Source organism: Molothrus aeneus, chromosome 8, assembly GCF_037042795.1.
Source record: "Molothrus aeneus isolate 106 chromosome 8, BPBGC_Maene_1.0, whole genome shotgun sequence".
Classification (NCBI taxonomy): domain Eukaryota; kingdom Metazoa; phylum Chordata; class Aves; order Passeriformes; family Icteridae; genus Molothrus; species Molothrus aeneus.
In genome coordinates, this window is record NC_089653.1 from 2,761,654 (window position 1) to 2,788,283 (window position 26,630).

At 56.0% G+C, this 26,630-nt stretch overlaps 2 protein-coding genes across 6 annotated transcripts in view; both read right to left on the bottom strand.

Annotated features, from left to right (window-relative positions):
* LOC136559580 (killer cell lectin-like receptor subfamily G member 2) overlaps positions 1-26,630 on the bottom strand; it is a 26,920-nt gene continuing 290 nt past the window's right edge. The window contains exons 2-9 of the mRNA XM_066554887.1: positions 23,743-23,831; positions 23,430-23,488; positions 22,780-22,968; positions 21,851-21,922; positions 21,051-21,149; positions 1,191-1,372; positions 890-990; positions 1-799 (exon numbers count right to left, since the gene is read on the bottom strand). Of these exons, the coding sequence (XP_066410984.1) occupies positions 682-799; positions 890-990; positions 1,191-1,372; positions 21,051-21,149; positions 21,851-21,922; positions 22,780-22,968; positions 23,430-23,488; positions 23,743-23,831 (909 nt within the window). The 3' untranslated portion in view covers positions 1-681. The remainder of the gene's footprint in view (positions 800-889; positions 991-1,190; positions 1,373-21,050; positions 21,150-21,850; positions 21,923-22,779; positions 22,969-23,429; positions 23,489-23,742; positions 23,832-26,630) is intronic.
* LOC136559548 (C-type lectin domain family 2 member B-like) overlaps positions 7,159-26,630 on the bottom strand; it is a 25,850-nt gene continuing 6,378 nt past the window's right edge. The window contains exons 1-6 of one of the 5 annotated variants that reach the window (XM_066554830.1): positions 17,525-17,661; positions 9,629-10,022; positions 9,151-9,249; positions 8,867-9,048; positions 8,566-8,666; positions 7,159-8,475 (exon numbers count right to left, since the gene is read on the bottom strand). In XM_066554830.1, the coding sequence (XP_066410927.1) occupies positions 8,361-8,475; positions 8,566-8,666; positions 8,867-9,048; positions 9,151-9,249; positions 9,629-9,887 (756 nt within the window). In that variant the 5' untranslated portion in view covers positions 9,888-10,022; positions 17,525-17,661 and the 3' untranslated portion in view covers positions 7,159-8,360. Of the gene's footprint in view, positions 8,476-8,565; positions 8,667-8,866; positions 9,049-9,150; positions 9,250-9,628; positions 10,023-11,176; positions 11,251-16,280; positions 16,409-17,524; positions 17,663-26,630 lie in introns of those variants that run through there. The other 4 variants (XM_066554831.1, XM_066554832.1, XM_066554834.1 and 1 more) reach the window with 4 other exon arrangements.

Here is a 26,630-nt window from a genome sequence, read left to right on the forward strand (position 1 = left end):
TTATATTTAATTAAATTTATTATCATACAAATCAGAGGAAGAGAATAAGATGTACACCAAATCCTAAAAATGCACCTTCCCCACACTGTTCTCTGCTTCCTTGGCTTCACTATGTCCCCAGTTCCCTCCCTCCCTCCTCCCCACACAGTGGCACAGAGGGATGGGTCATGTCACTGCTTCTCCCTCAGGGAGAAAAACCCTGGTCCTGCTCCAGCCTGGGACTCCTCCCACAGGAGGACAGTCAGATCCTTCACAGACAGACAGACAGACAGACAGACAGCAGACCCTTCTTCACAGCCAGGTGCCTGTTGCCGAAATAGGGATTCCACCTCAGCACGTGTCAGCTGTTCTAACTCTGCCAAAGACAGTCCAAAAGTGTCCCATTCTGGCCACTTGGAGATGATTTCCAAGAGCCCAGGGTGATTTGGATTTCCCATTGGGGCTTGTTGTGTCATGAGGGCAATGCAGTCACTGCAGGCAGCATTGGTGGCAGGATGGATTGCAGAGACTTTTCCTTTGCAGCCCCAGCCCAGCGTTGGCACTGGGCATGAAGAGGCACTGAGGTGACCCTGAGAGGAAGTGCAAGGCACAGGCTGCAGCTGAGGAAGGACAGCGCTGTGCTGGGCTCAGAGGTGAAGCTGGCACTGCCCAGTGTGGAGAAGCTCCTTTCTGCAGCCCCTGTTACAGGGGAGCTGGGGCCTTGCTGCAGAGATACGGCCGCTCATTGGAGCAGTTGTCACTCCTGAATCTATTCCGGTCAGCCAGGTACACGCACTGGGAATTGCCGAGGACAGGAACCCTGCAGGGAGGAGCAGAGGCAGCGCTGGCTGCCAGGGGCTGCCCTTGTGCCCCTGTGCCCCCAGGCCCTGCCCGGCTCCCCGGCACTCACCGGGAGCTGTAGCTGCTGCCGTCCCCCCAGTGCAGGCGCTCGCCCCGTCTGCGCAGCCCGAGGCAGAAATCGACGTTCCCGCGGAGGCGGAAGAGCAAATCCTGCCCAGGAGAGAGGAGTGGGAGCTGCCCCGGCCCCTCAGGGGGACACGGGCCCGGGGCTCCCCCCGCACGCCGGGGCTCCTTCCCTGCAAGGCCCCGGCCCAGGGCTGCAGCCCCGGCCCTACGAGCACCGAGCCCGGCCCAGGAGCACCCCCAGGCTGCCCTCAGCCACCCCACACCGCCCGCAGCCACTCACTCACCATGGCCTCCTCATCCTTGGCAATGGTCAGCGAGGCCCCGAGCTCGGAGCACCGTTCCTGACCCTGCTCCCAGGTGCTGTGATCCCTGGAGAAGTAGTAGCAGACCCCATTGTACCCAACCCAGCCATGGGGACAGCCCAGATTCGACAGAGGAGTCGCAGGTGTGACTGGAACCTGTGGTGCTGCAGGGGGAAGAGGAGAAGGTCTGAGGATTCCCCTGTGCAGGGAGCAGGGAGCCCGCTCTGCCCCGAGGGGCTGGGCCCAGGCTGCTGCCCCTCCCTTACCTGCCAGCACAGCCACGGCCACCCCCAAAGCCAGCACCAGCACCAGGAGCAGCAGAATCAGCAGCGCCGTGCCCACGGGATGGCCCCTGATCCATTCACCTGGAGCAGGAAAGAGCTGCTGGCTGCCAGAAGCAGAGCCGGGCCTGCAATCTGCTCAGCCCATGGCCAGGGAGCAGAGCAGGGAGCCCTGAGCCAGTGTGGGCCTCACTCAGCTGGCAGCCAGAGAGCCAAGAGCCTGGCCACAGGCAGGGACACAGCAGTGGCCACAGCCAGGGACACAGCAGTGGGCACAGGCTGCAGCAGGAGAACTGCACAGCCTTGGGGGCAGCTGGGGCTCTTGCTTCCAGCCACTGATGGGGCCCAGCAGAGCACCAGGCCTCTTCCAGACATCGGGAAACAGCCACACACCTGCCAGCCCTGTCCTTGGGAGGGGACACTGTCCCCTGCCTAGAGACCACAGGGGTGGCCCTGCACTCACCCAGGAATCTTCTGAGGTTCCTTTTGTGTTCATTCTCGGTTCCTGATGTGCTGTGGGGAGCCAGGGGCTCCCTCACACTCCCATCACTGGTGCAGAATCCATTCTCCACATTTGCACTCACTGCACACTTACAAGTGGCATCCCCCTGCTGATGCCTGGAGGCTTCTTTTGCCCTAGGCCAAGTGTATATCCGTGACTGATGGTCCCTGCTGGTGATGCTGGGGCTCATTCGCAACTCCACGGATCAAGCAGAGTTCATTTCCCTCCTCCTGCTCACAGGTAGCATCTCTCTGCCTAGAACAAACAGCACCTTGCTCCTTACACATCAGGAGTGCTGGCAGATCCTTTGGGAGCTCGGCCTCGGGAACAGCTTCACAGCCGCGCTGATGGCACCCTGAAAGGGACACGGGGAGAGGTCACTGCTGGTGCCGGCCCTGGGGGCTCAGGAGGGCGGTGCCAGCTGTGGCTGCGCTGTCCCCGCTGCCCAGAGGTGCGGCAGCAGCTGCGGAGACAAGCGCAGCCTCCGGGCGCTGGGGCAGCACCGACCGCGGGGCGCGGCTGGCCTGGAGCCGCCTCCGAGCTCCGCCGCCGCCTCGCCGGGCTCCGGGTGCCGCCGCCGCTGGGGAATGACCCGAACGCTCCGCCCGCCGCCCCTCCCATCCCGGCCGGACTCCGCGGGCGCTCGGGCTGGTGCCGCTCTGCGCTCACGCTCCAGGGCACTCGGGCTGGTGCCTCAGCACAGAGCCCATGGGGCAGCGGCTTTTGGCCCTTTTGACCGATCTGCGTGCGGGAAAGCAGTGAGGCGGGGTGAAGAGTGGGGAACAGGGGAGCAGCGAGCGGGGTTCGAAAGGCAGGGCGCTTCATGGAAATCACTGGAGCCCTTTTGCTTTCTTGTACCAAAGTGACTCCCGGTGCCACTTCGGGAGCCAGAGGCAGGGGCATATTTAGAAGCAGAAGCCACGCCAGCAGAGCAGTCAGGTCACTCTGTCCTGCAAAAACCTTGCTAGGGAAAAGCGCCTCACTCTGTTGAAGCTGGTCGAGAACCGCAGCCCCGGGGAAGCCGCTTCTGGGGCTCTCAAGAGTGAATTACAGCAGGGATTCTTGGAGTGAGCCTGGCCACGTGCCCGGTGCCACCAAAACGGGCAAGTTGCTTGTGCCGGATTCCCCCATGTGCCCCCCCGGCCCTCACCGCGGCCTCTCCGCCCGCAGCGAGCCCCGAGCTGGGGCAGCACCGACCGCGGGTCCCACCTGGGCTGAAGCCGCCTCCGAGCTCCGGTGCCGCCGCCTCGCCGGGCTCCGGGTGCTGCCGCCGCTGCGGAACGGGACAAACGCAGTGACCCGCCCGCCGCTCCGGTCCCGGCACACCCACCGGTGCGGCTCCGCGGGCGCTGGTGCCACCGCTCCCCGTCAGAGGCAGGCTCGGTGCCGGCGGGGTTTCTGCTCAGTTGCTGACGGCAGCGATCCCGAGCGCCACCACCAGCGAAAGCAGCGAGCGAGCGGGGCGGCAAAGCGTGCGGCGCGCCGCGGGGGCACCGAGGCTCCGGTGCCCACAAAAGCCGTGCTAGGACAAAAGTCCCCAGGCCACTGAGGCCGGAGAAGAAGCCCAGCCCCGGGGAAACCGCTGCTGGGGCTCTCAACAGGGAATTCTCGCAGGGATTCTTGGGCTGGGCTGGGCCAGGCCAGGTGCCCGGGCATGCACAAGCGCTCTGTGCCTCTGCTCCTGCCCCTGAGCAGGCAACAGAACACAGCAGGAAATGCTCCCCCGTGCAGCATTGATGGGATACCGGGCCAAGCACGGTCCCCACATATTAGGAAATATCCTGCTGGCAATTGAATGGGCTCATTTTATGTAATTGACTCTTTCTTTGTGGTATAATTGCACCAGGCTGTTGCATTACGGTAGACAGCCATGCTGGAAGTTACAATATTGGAATGGTTCTTGGCTGGCAGCTGGCTTCTGTGGTTGAAATTAAGACATGCATCTGCCATCACTGAACCTAAAACTCTAATTCTTGGTGTTCCTGCGGTGCTATGGGAAAATAGGAAACCCATTGGTCCCAATTATCTACACTTGCCCTAGCATTGTTTGTCCTACAGGTGGGTACATGTGAGGGGCATGGCCAGGGATCTGCTGGTAACCCAACCAAACAGGTTGTAAATGGATTACTGGGAGAAGATAATGACAGGCAAATAGCTTCCTGATTAGTTACGTTTGCCAGGGTGACCCAGATGTTAGCCTTGGGCTGAGGCGGGGCCCATACTTGATGGGCTTCCACGCCTCCAGCAACGTCTGTACTGTCTATTAAGAGGGTGAAGATTAGGAAAACAGCAGCATGAGTTTGCCACGTCACCCTGATCTTCCCAGGCACTGCTTTTTAATAACAAAGATAGGGGTATTCCATGGACTTGTTGACAACTGTGAATGACCTTGTTTATATTGTTCATGTACTAGTGTATGAACTTGTTCCAGACTTTCCCTTTTTAACGGCCACTGCTGAACCCACACTGGAACATCCGTGGTCCAGGTTAATGGGATTGGGAAAGTCCATGCAATGGCCATTAGCCCAAAGGGTGCTCATTTGTCAGCACCACTCCCAGTTGAGCCAAAATGTCCCGACCAATGAGGCACTGCACAGTAGGGGGCAAAGGTACACTTGATAAAACACTCCACAAAGTTTTTCCATCAATAGTTACAGATAACGTGGGTGATTTTCTTGCAACTGTTTGGCCTCCAACCCCGGTAACTGTCACTGTGGTTGGCTGTAATGGCCAGTTGGGGGGCCAGAAATCCGGACTAACAATGCTGGAGTCCGCGCCAGTATCCAATAATCCTTCCAAGGTTTGCCTCCCACCCCGATACTCCATTATTACAGTGTGCTTTGGTCGATCATTCAGGCTCATTGTTAATAGAGTGAGTCCTCCAGTGGAACCAAAGCCTCGCTCCCCTCTCGACTGTGATTGACGAGGGGGTAAAGTTTTAGCCATTTGTTCCAAAGGAACCAATTGAGATATCCTCTGTCCTTTCTTGATTTGTATTGGCAGAAAAAGAGTATGCACCATAACTCAAATTTCCCCCGTATAATCAGTGTCTATTACCCCGGATAAAACAAATAATCCCATCATGGTGGCCGATGATCGTCCCAGAAGCAAAGCTCCCCATAGGTTGTCCATCAATGATGATTGGTCCCTTTATTCCAGTTGGAACCTTTTCTGGTTGGGTGGTCATCAAGGTCACTGCTGCTGCGGCTGCCACGTCCAGCCCGAGGCTCCTGGCGGTGGCTGTTGAAGGGAAGCTGGGCTGAGGTGTTGACAGCAGCTACTTGTGTCTGGGCACGGCGGCTGGTGGGCGCGCTGGCTTTCCCGTTTCCCAAACGGCGTTGGCAGGCCCCGGTGTTGTGGGTATCCAAGTGATAATTGTGACACCAGACGCTGGCTGCTTGACAGGCCCATCGCATGTGTCCTGTGCCTTCACACCGGTAACATTTGAATCGGCCAGCAGCTGGAGCCCGTGGAGCATTTGTTGCCGCTGCTTGTAGGGGGCAAGAGCAGCTAACACCTGACTCTGTGAGGCTGCTGCCTGTTTTTGTAATCCTACTAATAACTCCTTAATAGCATCTACTAACACTGCTTGATTTCCTACGGGCACATTTGCCAATCGTTCTAAAGCTTCTTCTATAGACCAATTAGCTCCTAGGGTATTTAATACGTTCTTTGTAGCCTGATTACTGTTCTGGAGTGCACATTGTTTTAACAAAGTACCCTACATGAAATCAGGGACTCCTGCCCGCTCAATAGCATTGGCTGCCTTATCTATAAAAGATCTGAATGACTCATCTCTTCCTTGCTTTATTCCCATATAAGAAGGAATCCCCCCTGGCTCTTTTATCCTATCTATAGCCAACCGCACCAGGCGCATTGCCTCCCGACACTTATCAGGACCGAGTAACGCTTGTGCTTCTGTCCGAAGAAAGGACCCTTGACCCATTAACTCCTCTGGGGTTATCCCGTGTAACGGGACACCTGGCTGCCGTGCTACTGCTACACATTCCCGACAGAGTGCCTGCCAGTGTGCATTAAACAAGAGCTGCTGATGCTGAGTGAAGACAAGCTTCGCTATTCCTCTGCAATCAGCCGGCAGCAAAACCTGAGTCCCCCAGATACAGTCAAGCATTTGTTTTGTGGGCTCACTGGTTACCGCAAATTGACTGACTGTGGACTGTAAATTGTGACAACAGCTTCCAGTCTAGAGCAGTTATTGTTGCTTGAAACCCGCCCCCTGCCACGGGTGAATATATCACCGGACAAGCAACATCCATAGCTGCTTTTATAGCCTCCTCATCCCCTGTATCCATGATATCTTTTGCTACCGCTGCCCATGCCTCCCTTTGCTCCCGTGCAATGGCCCCCGCTAGGTCACTCTCTGACCCAGGGATCAGCTCATTACCAGGAGGAGGAGATGGAGGGTTTGACACAGGCCGTGCGGACGGTGCTGTTGTAGCACACGCAGGGGGTGAGCTGCTGCTTGAAGCAGGAGCTGATGTTGTTGGGGGTGAGCTGCTGCTTGAAGCAGGAGCTGATGTTGGTGCCAAAATGACTGTAGATGTGGCAGGGGGTAATGGACAATTAAACCAGTCCCCATAACCCTTATCCTTTTCATGCGCCACGCTAGCTTGCTGAGCAGCCTTCTTTTCTGCCTGATACTGTAATAACTCATCATGCACGACTCACCACAGCTTTCACAATGTTTTTGCAGTTTTATCATCATCTATAGCTGCCTCCCACAGCTTGTCCCCAAATTTACGCCACTCCGTTAACTCATGCACTGTATGAGGATTGTGAAAAACTCCCTGTTCATACCTGTAAGCTAACAACCCAGGAAGCTCTTTCTGCAAATCTATGCCCTTAACCTGATGCTTTTGTAAAAAGCAAGTAAATAAATCATATGCTGCTTGCCTTTCTCTATCCATTGTAAGAACGTCAGCGCTGTTGCAGCCCCACAAGGTCTCGGCAGCACGTATCGGCCGGGCTCTCCGTTGAGGTCACCCAGGGTGCGGCACCTTCCCTTTTTCAGCGGTGCTTGTTCGCCGTCCTTGCTGCGACAGGACCCGAACTCCTACACCAATCCGCCGTGGTTGCCATTACAGGAATCACGTTGGGGTCACCATTGGTGGAAAATCGGCGGAAGAAATGCAGCACTCGATATGAGTAATCAGCAAGTCTCCAACTTTATTGATTGTCACACATATTTATATCGGTGTTCATGAAGCTCATACATATTGCAAAGCTGAGCTCATTGTTGGTTAATTACTTATCGCTCAACCACGCCTACTTCTATATTCTTATGGTTATTTTGTTACTACTTCTACATTCTTGTGGTTATTCTGCTGAAACTATCCTCATATTTTTGGAGAAACATCCTCTCCTCTATCCTGTTGTTGCACCAAGGGCACAATGTGCTTGCCCATCATTGGACACTGACTGCTGAATCCTAGACTTGTCTCCTTCTAGCTTAACCAGCGGTATCATGTCTACGTGACTTTTCTCAGCGAGCCAACTGTCCACAAAGCTCTCCACACCCCCCAGGTGCCCAGAGCGAGAAAAAGCGCTCTGTGCCTCTGCTCCTGCCCCTGTGCAGACAACAGAACACAGCAGGAAAGGCTCGGGGCTCTCAAGAAAGGCAGCCAGAGATCTCTCACCCATCATGGGCAGAACAGGCCCAGACTGGGGAAATTACATTTCATTGAATTTATTATCATACAAATCAGAGCAAGCAAGTAATATGTACACCAAACCCTAAAAAGTGTTCCTGACACTGTTCTCTGCTTCCTGGGCTTCACTTTTTCCCCAGTTCCCTCCGTCCCTCCTCCCCACACAGTGGCAGAGAGAGATGGGTCATGTCACTGCTTCTCCCTCAGGGAGAAAAACCCTGGTCCTGCTCCAGCCTGGGACTCCTCCCACAGGAGGACAGTCAGATCCTTCACAGACAGACAGACAGACAGACAGACAGCAGACCCTTCTTCACAGCCAGGTGCCTGATGCCGAAAATGGGATTCCACCTCAGCATGTGTCAGCTGTTCTTCCTCTTCCAAAGACAGTCCAAAAGTGTCCCATTCTGGCCACTTGGAGATGATTTCCAAGAGCCCAGGGCGATTTGGATTTCCCATTGGGGCTTGTTGTGTCATGAGGGCAATGCAGTCACTGCAGGCAGCATTGGTGGCAGGATGGATTGCAGAGACTTTTCCTTTGCAGCCCCAGCCCAGCGTTGGCACTGGGCATGAAGAGGCGCTGAGGTGACCCTGAGAGGAAGTGCAAGGCACAGGGTGCAGCTGAGGAAGGACAGCGCTGTGCTGGGCTCAGAGGTGAAGCTGGCACTGCCCAGTGTGGAGAAGGTCCTTTCTGCAGCCCCTGTTACGGGGGAGCTGGGGCCTTGCTGCAGAGATACGGCCGCTCATTGGAGCAGTTGTCACTCCTCAATCTCTTGTCAGCCAGGTACACACACTGGGAATTGCCGAGGACAGGAACCCTGCAGGGAGGAGCAGAGGCAGCGCTGGCTGCCAGGGGCTGCCCTTGTGCCCCTGTGCCCCCAGGCCCTGCCCGGCTCCCCGGCACTCACCGGGAGCTGTAGCTGCTGCCGTCCCCCCAGTGCAGGCGCTCGCCCCGTCTGCGCAGCCCGAGCCAGAAATCGACGTTCCCGCGGAGTCGGAAGAGCAAAATCTGTCCAGGAGAGAGGAGTGGGAGCTGTCCCGGCCCCTCGGGGGGACACGGGCCCGGGGCTCCCCCCGCACGCCGGGGCTCCTTCCCTGCAAGGCCCCGGCCCAGGGCTGCAGCCCCGGCCCTACGAGCACCGAGCCCGGCCCAGGAGCACCCCCAGGCTGCCCTCAGCCACCCCACACCGCCCGCAGCCCCTCACTCACCATGGCCTCCTCATCCTTGGCAATGGCCAGGGAGGCCCCGAGCTCGGAGCACCGTTCCTGACCCTGCTCCCAGGTGCCGTAATCCTGTGAGAAGTAGTAGCAGACCCCCTTGTACCCAACCCAGCCACGGGGACATCCCAGAAGTGACAGCGGAGTCGCAGGTGTGACTGGAACCTGTGGTGCTGCAGGGGGAAGAGGAGAAGGTCTGAGGATTGCCCTGTGCAGGGAGCAGGGAGCCCGCTCTGCCCCGAGGGGCTGGGCCCAGCCTGCTGCCCCTCCCTTACCTGCCAGCACAGCCACGGCCACCCCCAAAGCCAGCACCAGCACCAGGAGCAGCAGAATCAGCAGCGCCGTGCCCACGGGATGGCCCCTGATCCATTCACCTGCAGCAGGAAAGAGCTGCTGGCTGCCAGAAGCAGAGCCGGGCCTGCAATCTGCTCAGCCCATGGCCAGGGAGCAGAGCAGGGAGCCCTGAGCCAGTGTGGGCCTCACTCAGCTGGCAGCCAGAGAGCCAAGAGCCTGGCCACAGGCAGGGACACAGCAGTGGCCACAGCCAGGGACACAGCAGTGGGCACAGGCTGCAGCAGGAGAACTGCACAGCCTTGGGGGCAGCTGGGGCTCTTGCTTCCAGCCACTGATGGGGCCCAGCAGAGCACCAGGCCTCTGCCAGACATCGGGAAACAGCCACACACCTGCCAGCTCTGCCCTTGGGAGGGGACACTGTCCCCTGCCTAGAGGCCACAGGGGTGGCCCTGCACTCACCCAGGAATCTTCTGAGGTTCCTTTTGTGTTCATTCTTGGTTGCTGATGTGCCCTGGGGAGCCAGGGGCTCTCTCACACTCCCATCACTGGTGCAAAATCCATTCTTCACACCTTCACTCACTTCGCGCTCACAAGCGGAAAGCCCCTGCTGATGCCAAGAGGCTTCATGTGCTCCAGGCCATGTGTATAACTCCGGCTGCCGGTCCCTGCTGGGAATGCTGGGGCTCATTGGCAACTGCACAAATGGAGTACAGTTCATTCTCCTCCTCCTCACAGCCGGAATCTCTCTGCCTGGAACACACAGCACCTTGCTCCTGACCCATCAGGAGTGCTGCTGGCAGATCCTTTGGGAGCTCGGCCTCGGGAACAGCTTTACATCCGCGCTGATGGCACCCTGAAAGGGACACGGTGAGAGGTCACTGCTGGTGCCGGCCCTGGGGGCTCAGGAGGGCGGTGCCAGCTGTGGCTGCGCTGTCCCCGCTGCCCAGAGGTGCGGCAGCAGCTGCGGAGACAAGCGCAGCCTCCGGGAGCTCTCGGTGCCCGCAGCCCCGGCCCCTGTGGCTCTGCAGCCGCTGCAGCCCAGCTCCGAGCCGGGCCGGGCGCTGACAGCGCCTGCGAGCTGCCGCCTGCTGCTGGCCCGGGGCAGCTGCGGCTCGGAGCCCGCCCCTGCCGAGGGGCAAGAAGCAGCAGCCCCGGGCTGCTCACCATTGTGCCCCGCATTCCCTGCCCCGGCGCCTCGGAGCCCGGGCACACCGAGCGCCGGCACGGCCGCTGCGGCTCCCTGCCTGTGGACAAAATGACCTGGGAGTTTTGGCTTTCACATTTATGTATGAGCCTGTGCATGTTGTTGGTGATTATAATGATTTAGGTGTAGTATCAATTCTAACTCTTTCTATCTGGATACTACTGTAATATTACCTATACATTGAACTATGCACTGTATTGCTCATGGACACAGTAGTGTAATGAATATCTATGTATCACTTATGAAAATATTAGTGTGATCAATGTACTGTATTTTAGACCTTAGCAAACATCAGATGTGAAAAACGCTTTTGTGTAACTAAAAACAGTGTAAGGCCATCCACTCACCAACCTGTCCAAGAGATAAAATAACTGTGACAGAAACCAGAGCAATGGAGGACAATTAGAGACTATCACGTTAAAATTAAGGAGAAAATACTAAAATCTTATCAGAGGATGTGAAACTGCAGGATGCAGACACAAGAATAAATAAAATACATTGACCTGACACCCAGGAAGTCATGCAGATAAGAGTGTGAAGAAGTCAGACAAAGGAGTTCCCTAAACACAAGAAAGCTCAAAAGAATGTCCGGATAATGCTTTAAATACATGAACATGCATGCACCTCAGCGATGTAACAGTATAAACAGAATATTATCAGTATACCCCGGTGGGTTCTTTCACTGCTGACCAGGAGCACCCAGCGCTGGAAATATTATCCCTTTTTATCCTAGAACTATTACAACCATTATTATTATTATTGACCTTTCAAAAACACTAAGGAGTGAATTCCATTTTCCTCACCTGTCAACGGGGGAACCCAGCACAAGGAATTCACCAAGCCCCCTCCGCCCGCGGCGAGGCACGATCGAACGCGGGTCACACCTGGGCTGGAGCCGCCTCTGAACTCCGCCGCCGCTCCGGCCCGCGCTTGACCAACGCGCCGCGGGCGCTGCCGTGCGGAGCGGTCTCACGCAATGGCACTGACTGGAGCCGAAGCGGCCGCCGCGGCCGAGCTCTCCGCCGAGCTGGCCAATCAGCGGCCGGGAGCGCAGCCATTGGCGGAGCGGAAGCACCGCCCCCAAGGGCGGGGGCTCGGGGCGATGCCCGCGGCCATCTTGGCCCCCCCGCCTCACCCCGAGCCCCGTGCGGGTCCCAGCTCGGCTTTTCCCTCGCTGCCGCCGGGACTTTCCCCGCTCCCGGGGCTCGGCTTTGCCCGGCAGCTCCGGTTGGCCCCGGCAGAACTCACTCCCCCCCCGTGGCTCCCCAACCCTGCGGCGGGGCGAACCCCCGGCATTTGCCGCAAGGCCTCTGACTGCCCCTGGTTACTGAAGCCTCACGCACCGTGTCCTAGAATGCCGTAAACATGGGCTGAAATGCCTTTTTAAAGTTAACCTTGTGTTTTTCACTAACTCTGATTTCTCTGAGAATTGTTACCGGAGAGATTCAAAGCGGTAAATGCAATGCTTCGTTCTTATTATCATGTCCAGCACAACACAATCGAATTTCTTTAACAGAAATGCTGATAACATTTACCATATGCTATTACACTAAATACAAACTCGAGAAGCTCCCGGTTATTGCTGGACACTTTGCCAAATTCTGCACTGCTGTTTCTTTTGGTACAATTACGCTTTAAAAAGTCTTAGTAAATTTATGGTTCCATAAAATTTGGGGCTACCATGAAATTTCCTCAATATTAAATTACAAAGGGTCACCATATTTGTCACACTTTTCCAATCCCTCCAGTATATCCATCAGGCCGTTATATCAGCCATGCTTTGTTCACATTTCCACTGCCTTTTGGTATTAATAGATTCAGAATAAGTTACATTTTGTAGGACCCAGAACTTTTAAGGATATTGATTGTTAGTTCAGTTCTGGTTTATTTGAATGTGATTTTAGTCTTGGTAAGATTAAGCAAAATGAAATCTGAGTAATGTTATTTATTGCTCTATTGACTTAAGTTTGTTGAGAGTCATTTATGTCAAGGTGGATTTCTGTCAGGTTTGAGTATTGCTGAGTTTGGACAAGGTCGAGTTTAAGTCTCCACTTGAAGCCATTTCATGTTATATTCCAGTTTCATTAGGATCAGTTTGTATTCAGTATTAAAGATGTAAGTTTAAGTTTTTTAAGTGTACCTCTAATGCCACTGAGGTGACAATGAATTCCACTGCAATTAATTTTAGGCCCTAAGTTAATTTTGTTTAAATATGTTGGTTTGCATTGCAAGATGGAGTTATTTCCTTCTAGAGATAAGACAGATCCCACTGAAACAGCTGTGATCAAACACTGATAAGCACCTGCTTTTGGATAGGAGAAGCTACAGCTTGTTGGGCCCTTGATCCTCTCACAGACTGCACAGGTGTCAGTGCTGCACTGCCTGACAGGATCATTCACTGTGATCTCTTCTGTTCTATCTTCCACAGATAGCACAGGAGAGAGGGTGGTTGTTCTACATTATGGCTGTTATCCACTGGAAGCTGTTCAGTCTTCCATTGTTGTGGGTACAGCAATGCTGGAGGAATATTGTCTCCAATTCCTGAGACAGTCACTGCTGATGGATCGGTTCCATCATGTCAATTCACTCATTTTTATAACAGGCATTACTCATAAGACACCATTACCTTATCCATAGCTGGCTTTTCATGAACTTTGAGCTATCTTTGTGTGACTATCCACAAGACATGGTGTCACTTTGGGATCTCTCTGGTTTGCTCTCCAGCTGCAGATGCATCTCTTTGAACAGGCTGTCTGCAGCCGTTCCCTGCGCTGCCTGCTCAGCCTTTAGTCCCTTCTCTTGTTCCAGCAGGGTTGCTGTGCCTTCAGCCAGGGCTGTCTCCTGATTTTCCTGTGTTTTCAGAGTTCCAGGATGAGATCTCTGGGCTCTGTCAAAAGCCTCATCTGAGCTGAGGTCCTGTGGCCTTTCCCGACCCTTTTGTGACCCATCCTCGTGGGCCAGGGCTGTGACCTGCTGAGGGCAAGGCTGCTCCTGCTCTGTGCCAATCACACACAGCCCCAGTTATTCTCACAGAAGGGGGTTTGCCTCAATTTAGCCTCCTAAAATGAGGGGAAATGCAGCTTCCCACTTCAATTTCCCTCAACAAAGACCATTCTGGGGGCTTTTGGACATCTTTTTCACCTCTGAAGGTCCCTTCAAATGGAGGTGCCCCTCGATGGAACTCTTACAGTGGCACACCAAGAGGTTCCTCTCCAGGGAAGCCCTTTCAGACCAGGGGCAGCCGTGTTTGCTCAGTTTGAACCTGAAGATGATGGAAATGGGGCTCTTTCCCTCAACTCAAACAGCACCATAAAGGGTTCCTCCTTCCATTTAACATGAAAATCATGGAAAGCAATGACTGCCCACCAAGGGAGGCAGCCAAAAAGATGAAAAAGGTGAGTTTTCCTTCAGTTGAGACCCTTCAAATCACAGGTGAATGGGGATCCCCCCCAGTTCAAACACAATCACAGAAAAGCTTTCCCCCCTCCATTTCAATCCCTTTTCTCCTTGTAATGCCCCATTCTGGGGGCTCTGGGGAGGGACTGGGGGCACTTCCCCCTCCTCACTGGTCCCCCCTGGGGCTGCTGCCCTTGCAGAGTGCTGAGGAGCTCCCTCCCAGTTCCCTGCCAGTATCCCTCTTCCTGGCAAGCCCCAGCAGGGATGGGGAGAGCACTGGGCAGGAACTGGGAGCACTGTTCCTGCCCAGGGCTCCTGATATCCCTCCCAGGGCTCCTTCCCGCTCACTCCCGCTGCTCCCACTCTCCCTCCCAGTTCCCTCTGGCATTCCCTGTGCTCCCAGTTCCCTCCCAGTGGTCCCAGGATCTCTCCCAGTGCTCCCAGCAGCAAAGCCCTGGGGGCACAGCGAGCTCTGCTCTTGAAGAGGCGAGACTTGAGCTGTCAGGAGAGAAAACCCGGCTGGGAAAACTCCACAGGAGTCACACAGGAACAAACCCTTAACGAGGATGGGTTTCCCTTGCTGGCACAAGGAGAGAAGCAGAAATCTGACAGGAATATTCTTCATCATTCTGCCCAGGCTCTGTCAAACCCTCCAGCTCCTGCACCTCGGGAAATAACAAGTGGCTTCTAAGCAGTGCCTTTGATCTCACTGAGCATGTTATTATGGATTAATCTCACACTGGAAAGCAGCCTTCACACCCTACTGCTCTCTGCATCACCCAAAGAGTTTGGAGGCTGCTGCCCGGCAAGCCCCTGAGTTGTATCTTCCTTGTCAATCTTATCAGCCCCTTGTTTAATTATAAAAACATAAATAAAATGCAGGGAGCATTGGCCCAGGGTCTCAGGACTTGCATATCTCCTCCAAAGAGAGGGAAAAGAGAGTGTTTGTCCCAAACCACAGAGTTTAAAAGTTCATGTTATCTGCATATATTTCTAAAGGGAAAAGAGGAACAGTAAAGTATCAATTACTGTGCCAGTGGTGCTCCAGCCTATTTCTGTTCTCTTCTTTCAATTGTAGCATCTCTAAGAATACTTTAATAGAAAAAAGGAAAACAAACAAAAAACCCAAACAAACAAAAAAAAACCAACCAACCAACCAACCAAAAAAAAACAAAAAAAAAACCCCACAAACCAACACCTAAAAAACCAACCAAACAGAAAAAGCCCATGGAATTAAAGCTGAAGGAGAAGCAATCTGTCTGCAGGCTTGTGGCACTGCCCTGCCTGAGTTCCTGTAAGGGAGCTCATCCCCTCTGCAGTTCCAAGCCAGATCCCAAAGTCCTGAGCATCAGCTTTCAGCCTTTTGAACACTGAACTGTAAGAAAAGCTGCTGGGGAGGGCCATGCTCCAGGCACATCTGTGGCATTTCATCTCTCCAGCTCTCTCAGCTCGGCTCGGGTCTTTCCCTCTCCTTGCTGCGTTTGGCTCATGCATTTCTTGAGGGGCTGGCCCTGCACTGACCAGAGCATGACCTGACCATCAGACAAACAGCTTCTGGCACTGTGGCTCTGTCCTAAATGGACCATTTCCCAAAGGAGTTCCAGTGCCTTGGTTTCACTGACTCGAGATGGCTTTTCAAGGAACCTGCTTTGATGCACTCCATTTCTAAACCAGGAGCGCACAGCGCTCCTGCACTCCCTGCCAGGGTCATTCTTTGAGCCTTGGAGAAAGGCTTTAAAGCAGCACAGAGCTTGCTGAGCACCAACAACTTCATCCAAAATTCAAATCAACAGCATGGACAGAGCCTGACTTAAATCCTATTTAAAACTGAATTAAAGAGCAGTTGCATTGCCAATTGACAAGATGAGAAAGGTTTCCTTAGCAGTTGCTGAGATGACAAAGTAAGGGAGAGGACGAAGCATGGAGGGGAAAACCTTCATTTGCACAGTGGAGTTTTAACCATCGTGCTCATATCTGAAGGAATTGCAGAAACCATTCTAATCTCAAGAAAGGAAAAGGTTCCTGGATATTTCTCATTTCAGCAGGAGCCTGAGGAAGCCCTCAGCAGCAGGAGATTGGGATAAGTGCAAGGCTGCTTTCTGGAGCAGAGGGAGCCGGGTGTGCTCCTCAAAGCCAGACCTTCACCCACAGCATCCAGAAGGGAGAAAAACAAGGACCCAACAAAGCTTTAAGTGGGGAATGGGTTTTCAAGGGTTTTATATGGAAAGAACAAGGTCTGGGGAATAGGACCTGGAAGGTGAGAGAGAAAGGAAACAGGGAGGCAGCTGAGGCCTCTTCAGATTGGAAAAGAGAAAAGAAGGGAGGAGAATGGAGGAGGCAAGAAAAGGCTGGGACTAAATTCCAACACAGCCGGCACGGCCGCTGTGGCTCCCTGCCTGTGAACACGGGATAAGCCGGCACCAGGAACTCGTCAGAACCTCCCGGCCCTCACCGCGGCCCCTCCGCCCGCAACGAGCCCCGAGCTGGGGCAGCACCGACCGCGGGTCCCACCTGGGCTGGAGCCGACCCTGAGCTCCGCCATCGCCTCGCCAGGCCCCGCCGCAGCTCCGGAACTAAACGAACAATCCTGCCCGCCCATTCCGCCAAAACTCAGAGCCCAGGGCGGGGTGGGAGGGGCTGCGGCCGATTCCAGCGCCAGCGCGTGGGGAGGCAGCGACGGGAGGGGCGGGAGCGAAGACCGGAAGGGCCGTGTGCAGCGGCAGTGGAAGGGAAGGGCCGTGTGCAGCGGGAGAGGGCCGTGTGCAGCGGCAGTGGAAGGGAAGGGCCGTGTGCAGCGGGAGAGGGCCGTGTGCAGCGGCAGTGGAAGGGAAGCGCCCTGTGTGCAGCGGCAGTGGGGGAGGCCAGCGCCCTCACACACCGCCCACATTCTAATAAACGCTCTCCTCCAGGCCCTCCGCTCTGGGTCCCTTTTCCTTAGCGCGGATTTTTCGGGACGGCAGCTCCCCCTCGCCCCCCGCGGAGACTTTCTGCTTCAAGCAGATCAAATGAATCCCAATTGTCATCGATTTCCGCCACCTGCTGTTTCTCCCCTCTTTTCGTAAATGGACTTCGCAGTTCTTTTCTTTCTTCCCACAGAGCTGGAAAGCAAAATGCTCGCCTGCCCCATGGCAATCCCAGCCGCCTGCCACCGCTCCAGCCTTGTCCCCCTTTCTCTCCTCTTTACTTTGCACCACTTTCTCCCTCCTCCTCCTCCTCTCCCTGCCAGCGGGCAGCAAAGCCATTTCATCCACTGGCACCAGCTGCCTCCTCTCCCTCGCTCCCATTTTGCGCACTCTGAACTCCTGGAGACGCCTGTCCGCGGAGCCGGAGCCGCGGTGGGGCCGGGTAATGGTGCAGGGAATGGTGGCAGGGATTCTTGGGCTGGGCTGGCCAGGGTCAGGGGCCGGGGCCAGCAAAAGCGCTCTGTGCCTCTCCCATTCCCCCCGAGCCTGACCGCCTCCTGGCGGCCCCTCACCCGGCCTGCGAGCTGCCGCCTGCTGCTGGCCCGGGGCAGCTGCGGCTCGGAGCCCGCCCCTGCCGAGGGGCAAGAAGCAGCAGCCCCGGGCTGCTCACCATTGTGCCCCGCATTCCCTGCCCCGGCGCCTCGGAGCCCGGCACACCGAGCGCCGGCACGGCCGCTGTTTGTCCCTACCTGTGAACACGGGGGAAGCCGGCACAAGGAACTCGCCAGAACCCCCCCCGCCCGGCCCTCACCGCGGCCCCCGAGCTGGGGCAGCACCGACCGCGGGTCCCACCTGGGCTGAAGCTGCCTCCGAGCTCCGCCGCCGCCTCGCTGGGCTCCGGGTGCCGCCACCTCAGCTCCCCGGGCACTCGACCTGGGCCACTGGCTGCCCAGGTGGGTGCTGTTTGAGCGGCTTTTGGCCGTTTTGATAAATCAGCGTCCTTGAAGCACCGAAGGGCGGTGACAAGAGTTCGGACGGGGCGGGGAGCGGCAGGCCGGGCCGGGCGCGTCGTGAAATTTGCCCGAGTGTTTTTTTTTTCTTGTACCACAGTGACTCACGGCGCCATAAATGGAGTCAGAGGCATATTTATTAGCAGGAGTCACACCAGCAGAGCAGTGAGGTCACTCCTGTCCTGCAAAAACCTTGATAAGAAAAAGGGCCCCACTCTGTTGAAGCTGGTCGACAACTGCAGCCCCGGGAAGCCGCTTCTGGGGCTCTCAACAGTGAATTACGGCAGGGATTCTTGGAGTGAGCCTGGCCAGATGCCCGCTGCCACCAAAACCGCTCTGTGTCTCTCCTCTTCCCCCCGCCAGCCCGGCAGCCTCATGGCGCCCCCTCACCCGGCCTGCGAGCTGCCGCCTGCTGCTGGCCCGGGGCAGCTGCGGCTCGGAGCCCGCCCCTGCCGAGGGGCAAGAAGCAGCAGCCCCGGGCTGCTCACCATTGTGCCCCGCATTCCCTGCCCCGGCGCCCCACTCCTCACAATCGCGTTGTCAGGGAGCCAAGACCAGTCGGAAAAAAGAAAACATCCTGCTTGCCTGCTCGACATCCAAGGCATTCCGGGCGTGCTGCCAGGGCTCAAGAGTCACAGCTGGTGAGTGAGCTTTCTCGGAGAGGGACTTTGCTAGATCTGCTGTTTATGAATAGGGATGGGCTGGTGGGAGATGTGCTGCTTGGAGGCCTCCTGGGGCACGGTGATGATGAAATTACAGTGTTCTCTATATTTGGGGATATCGGGAGGAACGTCAACAGGACTTTTCCACTGGACTTCAGGAGGGCAGACTGTCCCTGTGTGCCCAAAGAGGAGTTGACGAGGAAAACATCCAGCCTGGATGGGCAATGAGGTTTTGGAAGAACTTAGAAATAAAAGGAGGATGTATCAGCTTTGGAAGGAGGGTCAGGTTTCTCAGGAAGTATTTAAGGGGGCTGCTAGGGCAATGTAGGAAAAAAATTAGGGAGGCCAAAGCTCAGTTTGAACTTAATTTGGCAACTTTTGTAAAGGATTACAAATATATTAATAGTAAAAGGAAGGGAAGGACCAGATTTGTTCTGTTTTGGATGCAGGAGGGAACTTAGTAACTGCAGATGAGGAGAAGGCAGAGGTGCTCAATGCCTTCTTTGCCTCAGCCCTTAGTGGAAACACAGCTTGTCCTCAGGATGAGTGAACTCCTGGGCTGGTGGATGGTGTCAGGGAGCAGAATGGGCCCCCTGTGATCCAGGAGGAGGCAGTCAGAGAACTGCTGAGCTGCTTGGATGCTCATAAATCTGTGGGCCCAGAGGGGATCCACCCCAGGGGGACGAGGGAGCTGAGAGATGAGCTTGGGAAGCTGCTCTCCATCATTTACCAACAGATCTCTCACCCTTCATGGGCATAAGAAGGCCGGAGTGGGGACATTACTTTTACTTGAATTTATTATCAAACAAATCAGACCAAGGGAATGAGAAGTACACCAAATCCCAAAATTGCACCTTCCCCACAGTGCTTCCTCTTTTCTGGGCTTCACTTTATCCCCGGTTCCCTCCCTCCTCCCCACACAGTGGCACAGAGCGATGGGGGTGCTTTGGTTTGAAGGACAGGGATCTGCTGAGGAAGGCAGGAGCCTCCCTGGCAATGGAAAATGCAATCCCCCTCCCTCCGAATTATTATAATTCTGAAATGAAGGGGCTCTCAGGCAAACATATGAAAATAGAAATTAGGGCCGTTTCAAAGTAAAACAAAGCAAAACCAGAGTATAACAACGTACAAGCCCCAGCGCGGCGCTGCCCCGAGCAGGCCCAGCCCCAGCCCCTCCTCTCCCGGCCGCGCGCGCTTTCCCCTCGCTGCAGTTCCGGGCGCGGCCGGCAGGGGCGCTGGCGGCAGCGGCAGCCGGGTCTGAGCAGGGCAGGGAGAGGCGAGCTCAGGGTCCCGGGCACCCGAGCAGGGGGGACAGGGCCCTCCGGACCGAGGGGTGACAGTGAGGTGGCCCTGCAGGGGCTGCTCTCACAGGCTCACTCAAGTGCAGAAGATGCTGCTCTGGCCTGGGTTATGGCGCTGGCAGCAAATTCCCTTCCCCAAGCAGCAGCTCTGACTGTCCTCCTCCAATGCTGAGAGAGAGAAAAAGAGAGAGAGAGAGAGAGCACCAGCAGCTGACAGACTCTTCTCCACAGTCAGGTGCCAGATGCCCAAAGTGTGATTCCTCCTCAGTACATGTCAGCTGTTCTAACTCTGCCAAAGACAGTCCAGAAGTATCACCTTCAAGCCACTTTGTGATGATTTCCAAGAGCCCAGAGCCATTTGGATTTCCCATTGGAGCTTGTTGTGTCATGAGGGCAATGCACTCACTGCAGGCAGCAGCGGTGGCAGGATGGATTGCAGAGACTTTTCCTTTGCAGCCCCAGCCCAGCGTTGGCACTGGGCATGAAGAGGCACTGAGGTGACCCTGAGAGGAAGTGCAAGGCACAGGCTGCAGCTGAGGAAGGACAGCGCTGTGCTGGGCTCAGAGGTGAAGCTGGCACTGCCCAGTGTGGAGAAGGTCCTTTCTGCAGCCCCTGTTACAGGGGAGCTGGGGCCTTGCTGCAGAGATACGGCCGCTCATTGGAGCAGTTGTCACTCCTGAATGTCTTCTCAGCCAAGTACACGCACTGGGAATTGCCGAGGACAGGAACCCTGCAGGGAGGAGCAGAGGCAGCGCTGGCTGCCAGGGGCAGCCCTTGTGCCCCTGTGCCCCCAGGCCCTGCCCGGCTCCCCGGCACTCACCGGGAGCTGTAGCTGCTGCCGTCCCCCCAGTGCAGGTGCTCGCCCCGTCTGCGCAGCCCGAGCCAGTAATCGACGTTCCCACAGAGGCGGAAGAGCAAATCCTGCCCAGGAGAGAGGAGTGGGAGGTGCCCCGGCCCCTCGGGGGGACACGGGCCCGGGGCTCCCCCCGCACGCCGGGGCTCCTTCCCTGCAAGGCCCCGGCCCGGGGCTGCAGCCCCGGCCCTACGAGCACCGAGCCCGGCCCAGGAGCACCCCCAGGCTGCCCTCAGCCACCCCACACCGCCCGCAGCCCCTCACTCACCATGGCCTCCTCATCCTTGGCAATGGCCAGGGAGGCCCCGAGCTCGGAGCACCGTTCCTGACTCTGCTCCCAGGTGCTGTAATCCTGTGAGAAATAGTAGCAGACCCCATTGTACCCAACCCAGCCATGGGGACAGCCCAGAACTGACAGCGGAGTCACAGGTGTGACTGGAACCTGTGGTGCTGCAGGGGGAAGAGGAGAAGGTCTGAGGATTGCCCTGTGCAGGGAGCAGGGAGCCCGCTCTGCCCCGAGGGGCTGGGCCCAGGCTGCTGCCCCTCCCTTACCTGCCAGCACAGCCAAGGCCAGCCCCAAAGCCAGCACCAGCACCAGGAGCAGCAGAATCAGCACCGCCGTGCCCACGGGATGGCCCCTGATCCATTCACCTGGAGCAGGAAAGAGCTGCTGGCTGCCAGAAGCAGAGCCGGCCCTGCAATCTGCCCAGCCCATGGCCAGGGAGCAGAGCAGGGAGCCCTGAGCCAGTGTGGGCCTCACTCAGCTGGCAGCCAGAGAGCCAAGAGCCTGGCCACAGCCAGGGACACAGCAGTGGCCACAGCCAGGGACACAGCAGTGGGCACAGGCTGCAGCAGGAGAACTGCACAGCCTTGGGGGCAGCTGGGGCTCTTGCTTCCAGCCACTGATGGGGCCCAGCAGAGCACCAGGCCTCTTCCAGACATCGGGAAACAGCCACACACCTGCCAGCCCTGTCCTTGGGAGGGGACACTGTCCCCACCCTGGAGGCCACAGGAGTGGCCCTGCACTCACCCAGGAATCTTCTGAGGTTTCTTTTGTGTTCATTCTTGGTTGTTTATGTGCCCTGGGGAGCCAGAGGCTCCCTCACACTCCCATCACTGGTGCAGAATCCATTCTCCTCATTTGCACTCACTGCACACTTACAAGTGGCATCCCCCTGCTGATGCCTGGAGGCTTCTTTTGCCCTAGGCCAAGTGTATATCCGTGACTGATGGTCCCTGCTGGTGATGCTGGGGCTCATTCGCAACTCCACGAATCAAGCAGAGTTCATTTCCCTCCTCCTGCTCACAGGTAGCATCTCTCTGCCCAGAACAAACAGCACCTTGCTCCTTACACATCAGGAGTGCTGGCAGATCCTTTGGGAGCTCGGCCTCGGGAGCAGCGTCACAGCCGCGCTGCTGGCACCCTGAAAGGGACACGGGGAGAGGTCACTGCTGGTGCCGGCCCTGGGGGCTCAGGAGGGCGGTGCCAGCTGTGGCTGCGCTGTCCCCGCTGCCCAGAGGTGCGGCAGCAGCTGCGGAGACAAGCGCAGCCTCCGGGCGCTGGGGCAGCACCGACCGCGGGTCGCGCCTGGGCTGAAGCCGCCTCCGAGCTCCGCCTCCGCCGCCTCGCCGGGCTCCGGGTGCCGCCGCCGCTGGGGAATGACCCGAACGCTCCGCCCGCCGCCCCTCCCATCCCGGCCGGACTCCGCGGGCGCTCGGGCTGGTGCCGCTCTGCGCTCACGCTCCAGGGCACTCGGGCTGGTGCCTCAGCACAGAGCCCATGGGGCAGCGGCTTTTGGCCCTTTTGACCGTTCTGCGTGCGGGAAAGCAGCGTGGCGGGGTGAAGAGTGGGGAACAGGGGAGCAGCGAGCGGGATTCGAAAGGCAGGGCGCTTCATGGAAATCACTGGAGCCCTTTTGCTTTCTTGTACCAAAGTGACTCCCGGTGCCACTTCGGGAGCCAGAGGCAGGGGCATATTTAGAAGCAGAAGCCACGCCAGCAGAGCAGTCAGGTCACTCTGTCCTGCAAAAACCTTGCTAGGGAAAAGCGCCTCACTCTGTTGAAGCTGGTCGAGAACCGCAGCCCCGGGGAAGCCGCTTCTGGGGCTCTCAAGAGTGAATTACAGCAGGGATTCTTGGAGTGAGCCTGGCCAGGTGCCCGGTGCCACCAAAACGGGCGAGTTCCTTGTTCCGGATTCCCCCATGTGCCCCCCCGGCCCTCACCGCGGCCCCTCCGCCCGCAGCGAGCCCCGAGCTGGGGCAGCACCGACCGCGCCTCCCACCTGGGCTGAAGCCGCCTCCGAGCTCCGGTGCCGCCGCCTCGCCGGGCTCCGGGTGCTGCCGCCGCTGCGGAACGGGACAAACGCAGTGACCCGCCCGCCGCTCCGGTCCCGGCACACCCACCGGTGCGGCTCCGCGGGCGCTGGTGCCACCGCTCCCCGTCAGAGGCAGGCTCGGTGCCGGCGGGGTTTCTGCTCAGTTGCTGACGGCAGCGATCCCGAGCGCCACCAGCAGCGAAAGCAGCGAGCGAGCGGGGCGGCAAAGCGTGCGGCGCGCCGCGGGGGCACCGAGGCTCCGGTGCCCACAAAAGCCGTGCTAGGACAAAAGTCCCCAGGCCACTGAGGCCGGAGAAGAAGCCCAGCCCCGGGGAAACCGCTGCTGGGGCTCTCAACAGGGAATTCTCGCAGGGATTCTTGGGCTGGGCTGGGCCAGGCCAGGTGCCCGGGCATGCACAAGCGCTCTGTGCCTCTGCTCCTGCCCCTGGGCAGGCAACAGAACACAGCAGGAAATGCTCCCCCGTGCAGCATTGATGGGATACCGGGTCAAGCACGGTCCCCACATATTAGGAAATATCCTGCTGGCAATTGAATGGGCTCATTTTATGTAATTGACTCTTTCTTTGTGGTATAATTGCACCAGGCTGTTGCATTACGGTAGACAGCCATGCTGGAAGTTACAATATTGGAATGGTTCTTGGCTGGCAGCTGGCTTCTGTGGTTGAAATTAAGACATGCATCTGCCATCACTGAACCTAACAGCTCCAATTCTTGGGGTTCCTGCAGTGCTATGGGAAAATAGGAAACCCATTGGTCCCAATTATCTACACTTGCCCTAGCATTGTTGGTCCTACAGGTGGGTACATGTGAGGGGCATGGCCAGGGATCTGCTGGTAACCCAACCAAACAGGTTGTAAATGGATTACTGGGAGAAGATAATGACAGGCAAATAGCTTCCTGATTAGTTACGTTTGCCAGGGTGACCCAGATGTTAGCCTTGGGCTGAGGTGGGGCCCATACTTGATGGGCTTCCACTCCTCCAGCAACGTCTGTACTGTCTATTAAGAGGGTGAAGATTAGGAAAACAGCAGCATGAGTTCGCCACGTCACCCTGATGTTCCCAGGCACTGCTTTTTAATAACAAAGATAGGGGTATTCCATGGACTTGTTGACAACTGTGAATGACCTTGTTATACTGTTCGTGTACTAGTGTATGAACTTGTTCCAGACTTTCCCTTTTTAATGGCCACTGCTAAACCCACACTGGAACGTCCGTGGTCCAAGATAATGGGATTGGGAAAGTCCATGCAATGGCCATTAGCCCAAAGGGTGCTCATTTGTCAGCACCACTCCCATTTGAGCCAAAATGTCCTGACCAATGAGGCACTGCACAGTAGGGGGCAAAGGTACACTTGATAAAACACTCCACAAAGTTTTTCCATCAATAGTTACAGATAACGTGGGTGATTTTCTTGCAAGTGTTTGGCCTCCAACCCCGGTAACTGTCACTGTGGTTGGCTGTAATGGCCAGCAGTTGTGGGGCCAGAAATCCGGACTAACAATGCTGGAGTCCGCGCCAGTATCCAATAATCCTTCCAAGGTTTGCCTCCCACCCCGATACTCCATTATTACAGTGCGCTTTGGTCGATCATTCAGGCTCATTGTTAATAGAGTGAGTCCTCCAGTGGAACCAAAGCCTCGCTCCCCTCTCGACTGTGATTGACGAGGGTGTAAAGTTTTAGCCATTTGTTCCAAAGGAACCAATTGAGCTATCCTCTGTCCTTTCTTGATTTGTATAGGTGGAAAAAGAGTATGCACCATAACTCAAATTTCCCCCGTATAATCAGCGTCTATTACCCCGGCTAAAACAAATAATCCCATCATGGTGGCCAATGATTGTCCCAGGAGCAAAGCTCCCCATAGGTTGTCCATCAATGATGATTGGTCCCTTTATTCCAGTTGGAACCTTTTCTGGTTGGGTGGTCATCAAGGTCACTGCTGCTGCGGCTGCCACGTCCAGCCCGAGGCTCCCGGCGGTGGCTGTTGAAGGGAAGCTGGGCTGAGGTGTTGACAGCAGCTACTTGTGTCTGGGCACGGCGGCTGGTGGGCGCGCTGGCTTTCCCGTTTCCCAAACGGCGTCAGCAGGCTCCGGTGTTGTGGGTATCCAAGTGACAATTGTGACACCAGACGCTTGTGACTGTGGTCACAAGGGTTTTCAGGATGAAGAAGAGACGAGAATGTTGACTCCATGATCAGAAGGCTTGATTTATTATTTTATGATATATGTTACATTAAGACTATACTAAAAAGCAATAGATAGGAAAAGTTTCTTCAGCAGCTAGCTAAGCTAAGAATAGAAAAGAATGAATAACAAGGATCTGTGTCTCAGACAGAGCAAGAGCCAGCTCTGCCATGAGTGGTCAAGAAATCCAAACACCCACAGGAGACCAATCACCTGTTGCATTCCACAGCAGCAGATAACCATTGTTTACTTTGGTTGCTGAACTGCAGCTTGTCACAAGGAAAAATCCTAAGAAAGGATTTTTCATGAAAGATGTCTGCGACATGTCACCTTTTTTTATTTAGTTAAATTAAAAGGAAAAAGTGTTTGTAATTTTCTCTGCTGTACTCATGCCGAAGAAAAAGACAAACACTTGACAGGTTATCTGTTGCCAATCAAACTCCACTCAAGTGCTCCTGTGGAATGCACTGGGAATTTCTTCACCTGTAGAACATAAAATTCTATCATATTACTAAAACAATTCTATAATATAAGAAAATGCAAAAACAATGCAAAGAAAATTCAAGTCCAAGCAGCTGAGTTTCAGGAAAAGTCCATGGCTTGAAGATGTTCCTCTTTGCCATATCTGAAAGTTTCTTTTGGTCCTGAAACAGGCTTGCTACAGAAAAAGGTCCATCAATATTTATCAAAAGTCCATTGACAGTCTTCAAACAATTTTGAGAAAATTAGAAAATTTCTGAAATGTCTTGCCACAGCCCTTCATTGAACAACTTGGGCTGAAGCCAATCCCTGGCTCCTCAATGCCTCTGAGCTGCTGCCAGCTCTTTCACCCTTTTTTATTCAATTTAAATTTTTTTTTTGTTTTTGTTTTTGTTTTTGTTTTTTGTTTGTCTTGTCGGAAAGAGCAGCAGCAGCAGCAGAGGAGCCAGAGAGAGGCCCTTGGGGGCCCTGGCCCATGTGGAAGGATCAGGAACCCCAGACCTGGCCCACTGAAAGGTGGCCCAGGACCAGAAGGGGGAAGCAAAGCCCCCAAACCCAACAGGAGGCCGGGAGGTGGCCCTGGCCCAAGCAACCAAGGCAGACAGCCCAGGCCCAGCCCCCGAGGCAGGCTCTGCATTGGCACAGACCCGCACCCTTTTGCCAGTACAATGGCAGAAGGGGTGACCAAACGCTTCCTTTCCCCAAAATCACCGAGGCATGCCGGCAATGGGAAGACAGAAGCTGTCCCGAGAAACTTCGTCTCGGGTCTGGGGATGTCCTTTCCCCACAGCAGACAAGCGATGCTCGCTTCCTGCTGTGCCCTCTGCCTCTGCAATGCAAATGCACCAGGTGTTCCTCCCATCTGCCTCACGGCACCACCGCCACCCACTCTGGGCTGGGGACCAGGGACAGAACTTTCGGGACCCACCTCCCCCTCGCCGCTGGGGCGCGCGAGGGGCGGCAGAGAGATTCGCATCCCCCAGGGGAAAACCCGGACCAAACACCCCCCAACCCGCCAAGAATGCTGATCTTGAAAACAGGCAGCCGCGCTGCGCCCACAGCCAGCTGTCGGGCCATGCCTCCTCCACGGAAGGACAGGCTGACGCCCTCTTCCCCTGTCCCAGCTCCCCCCGTA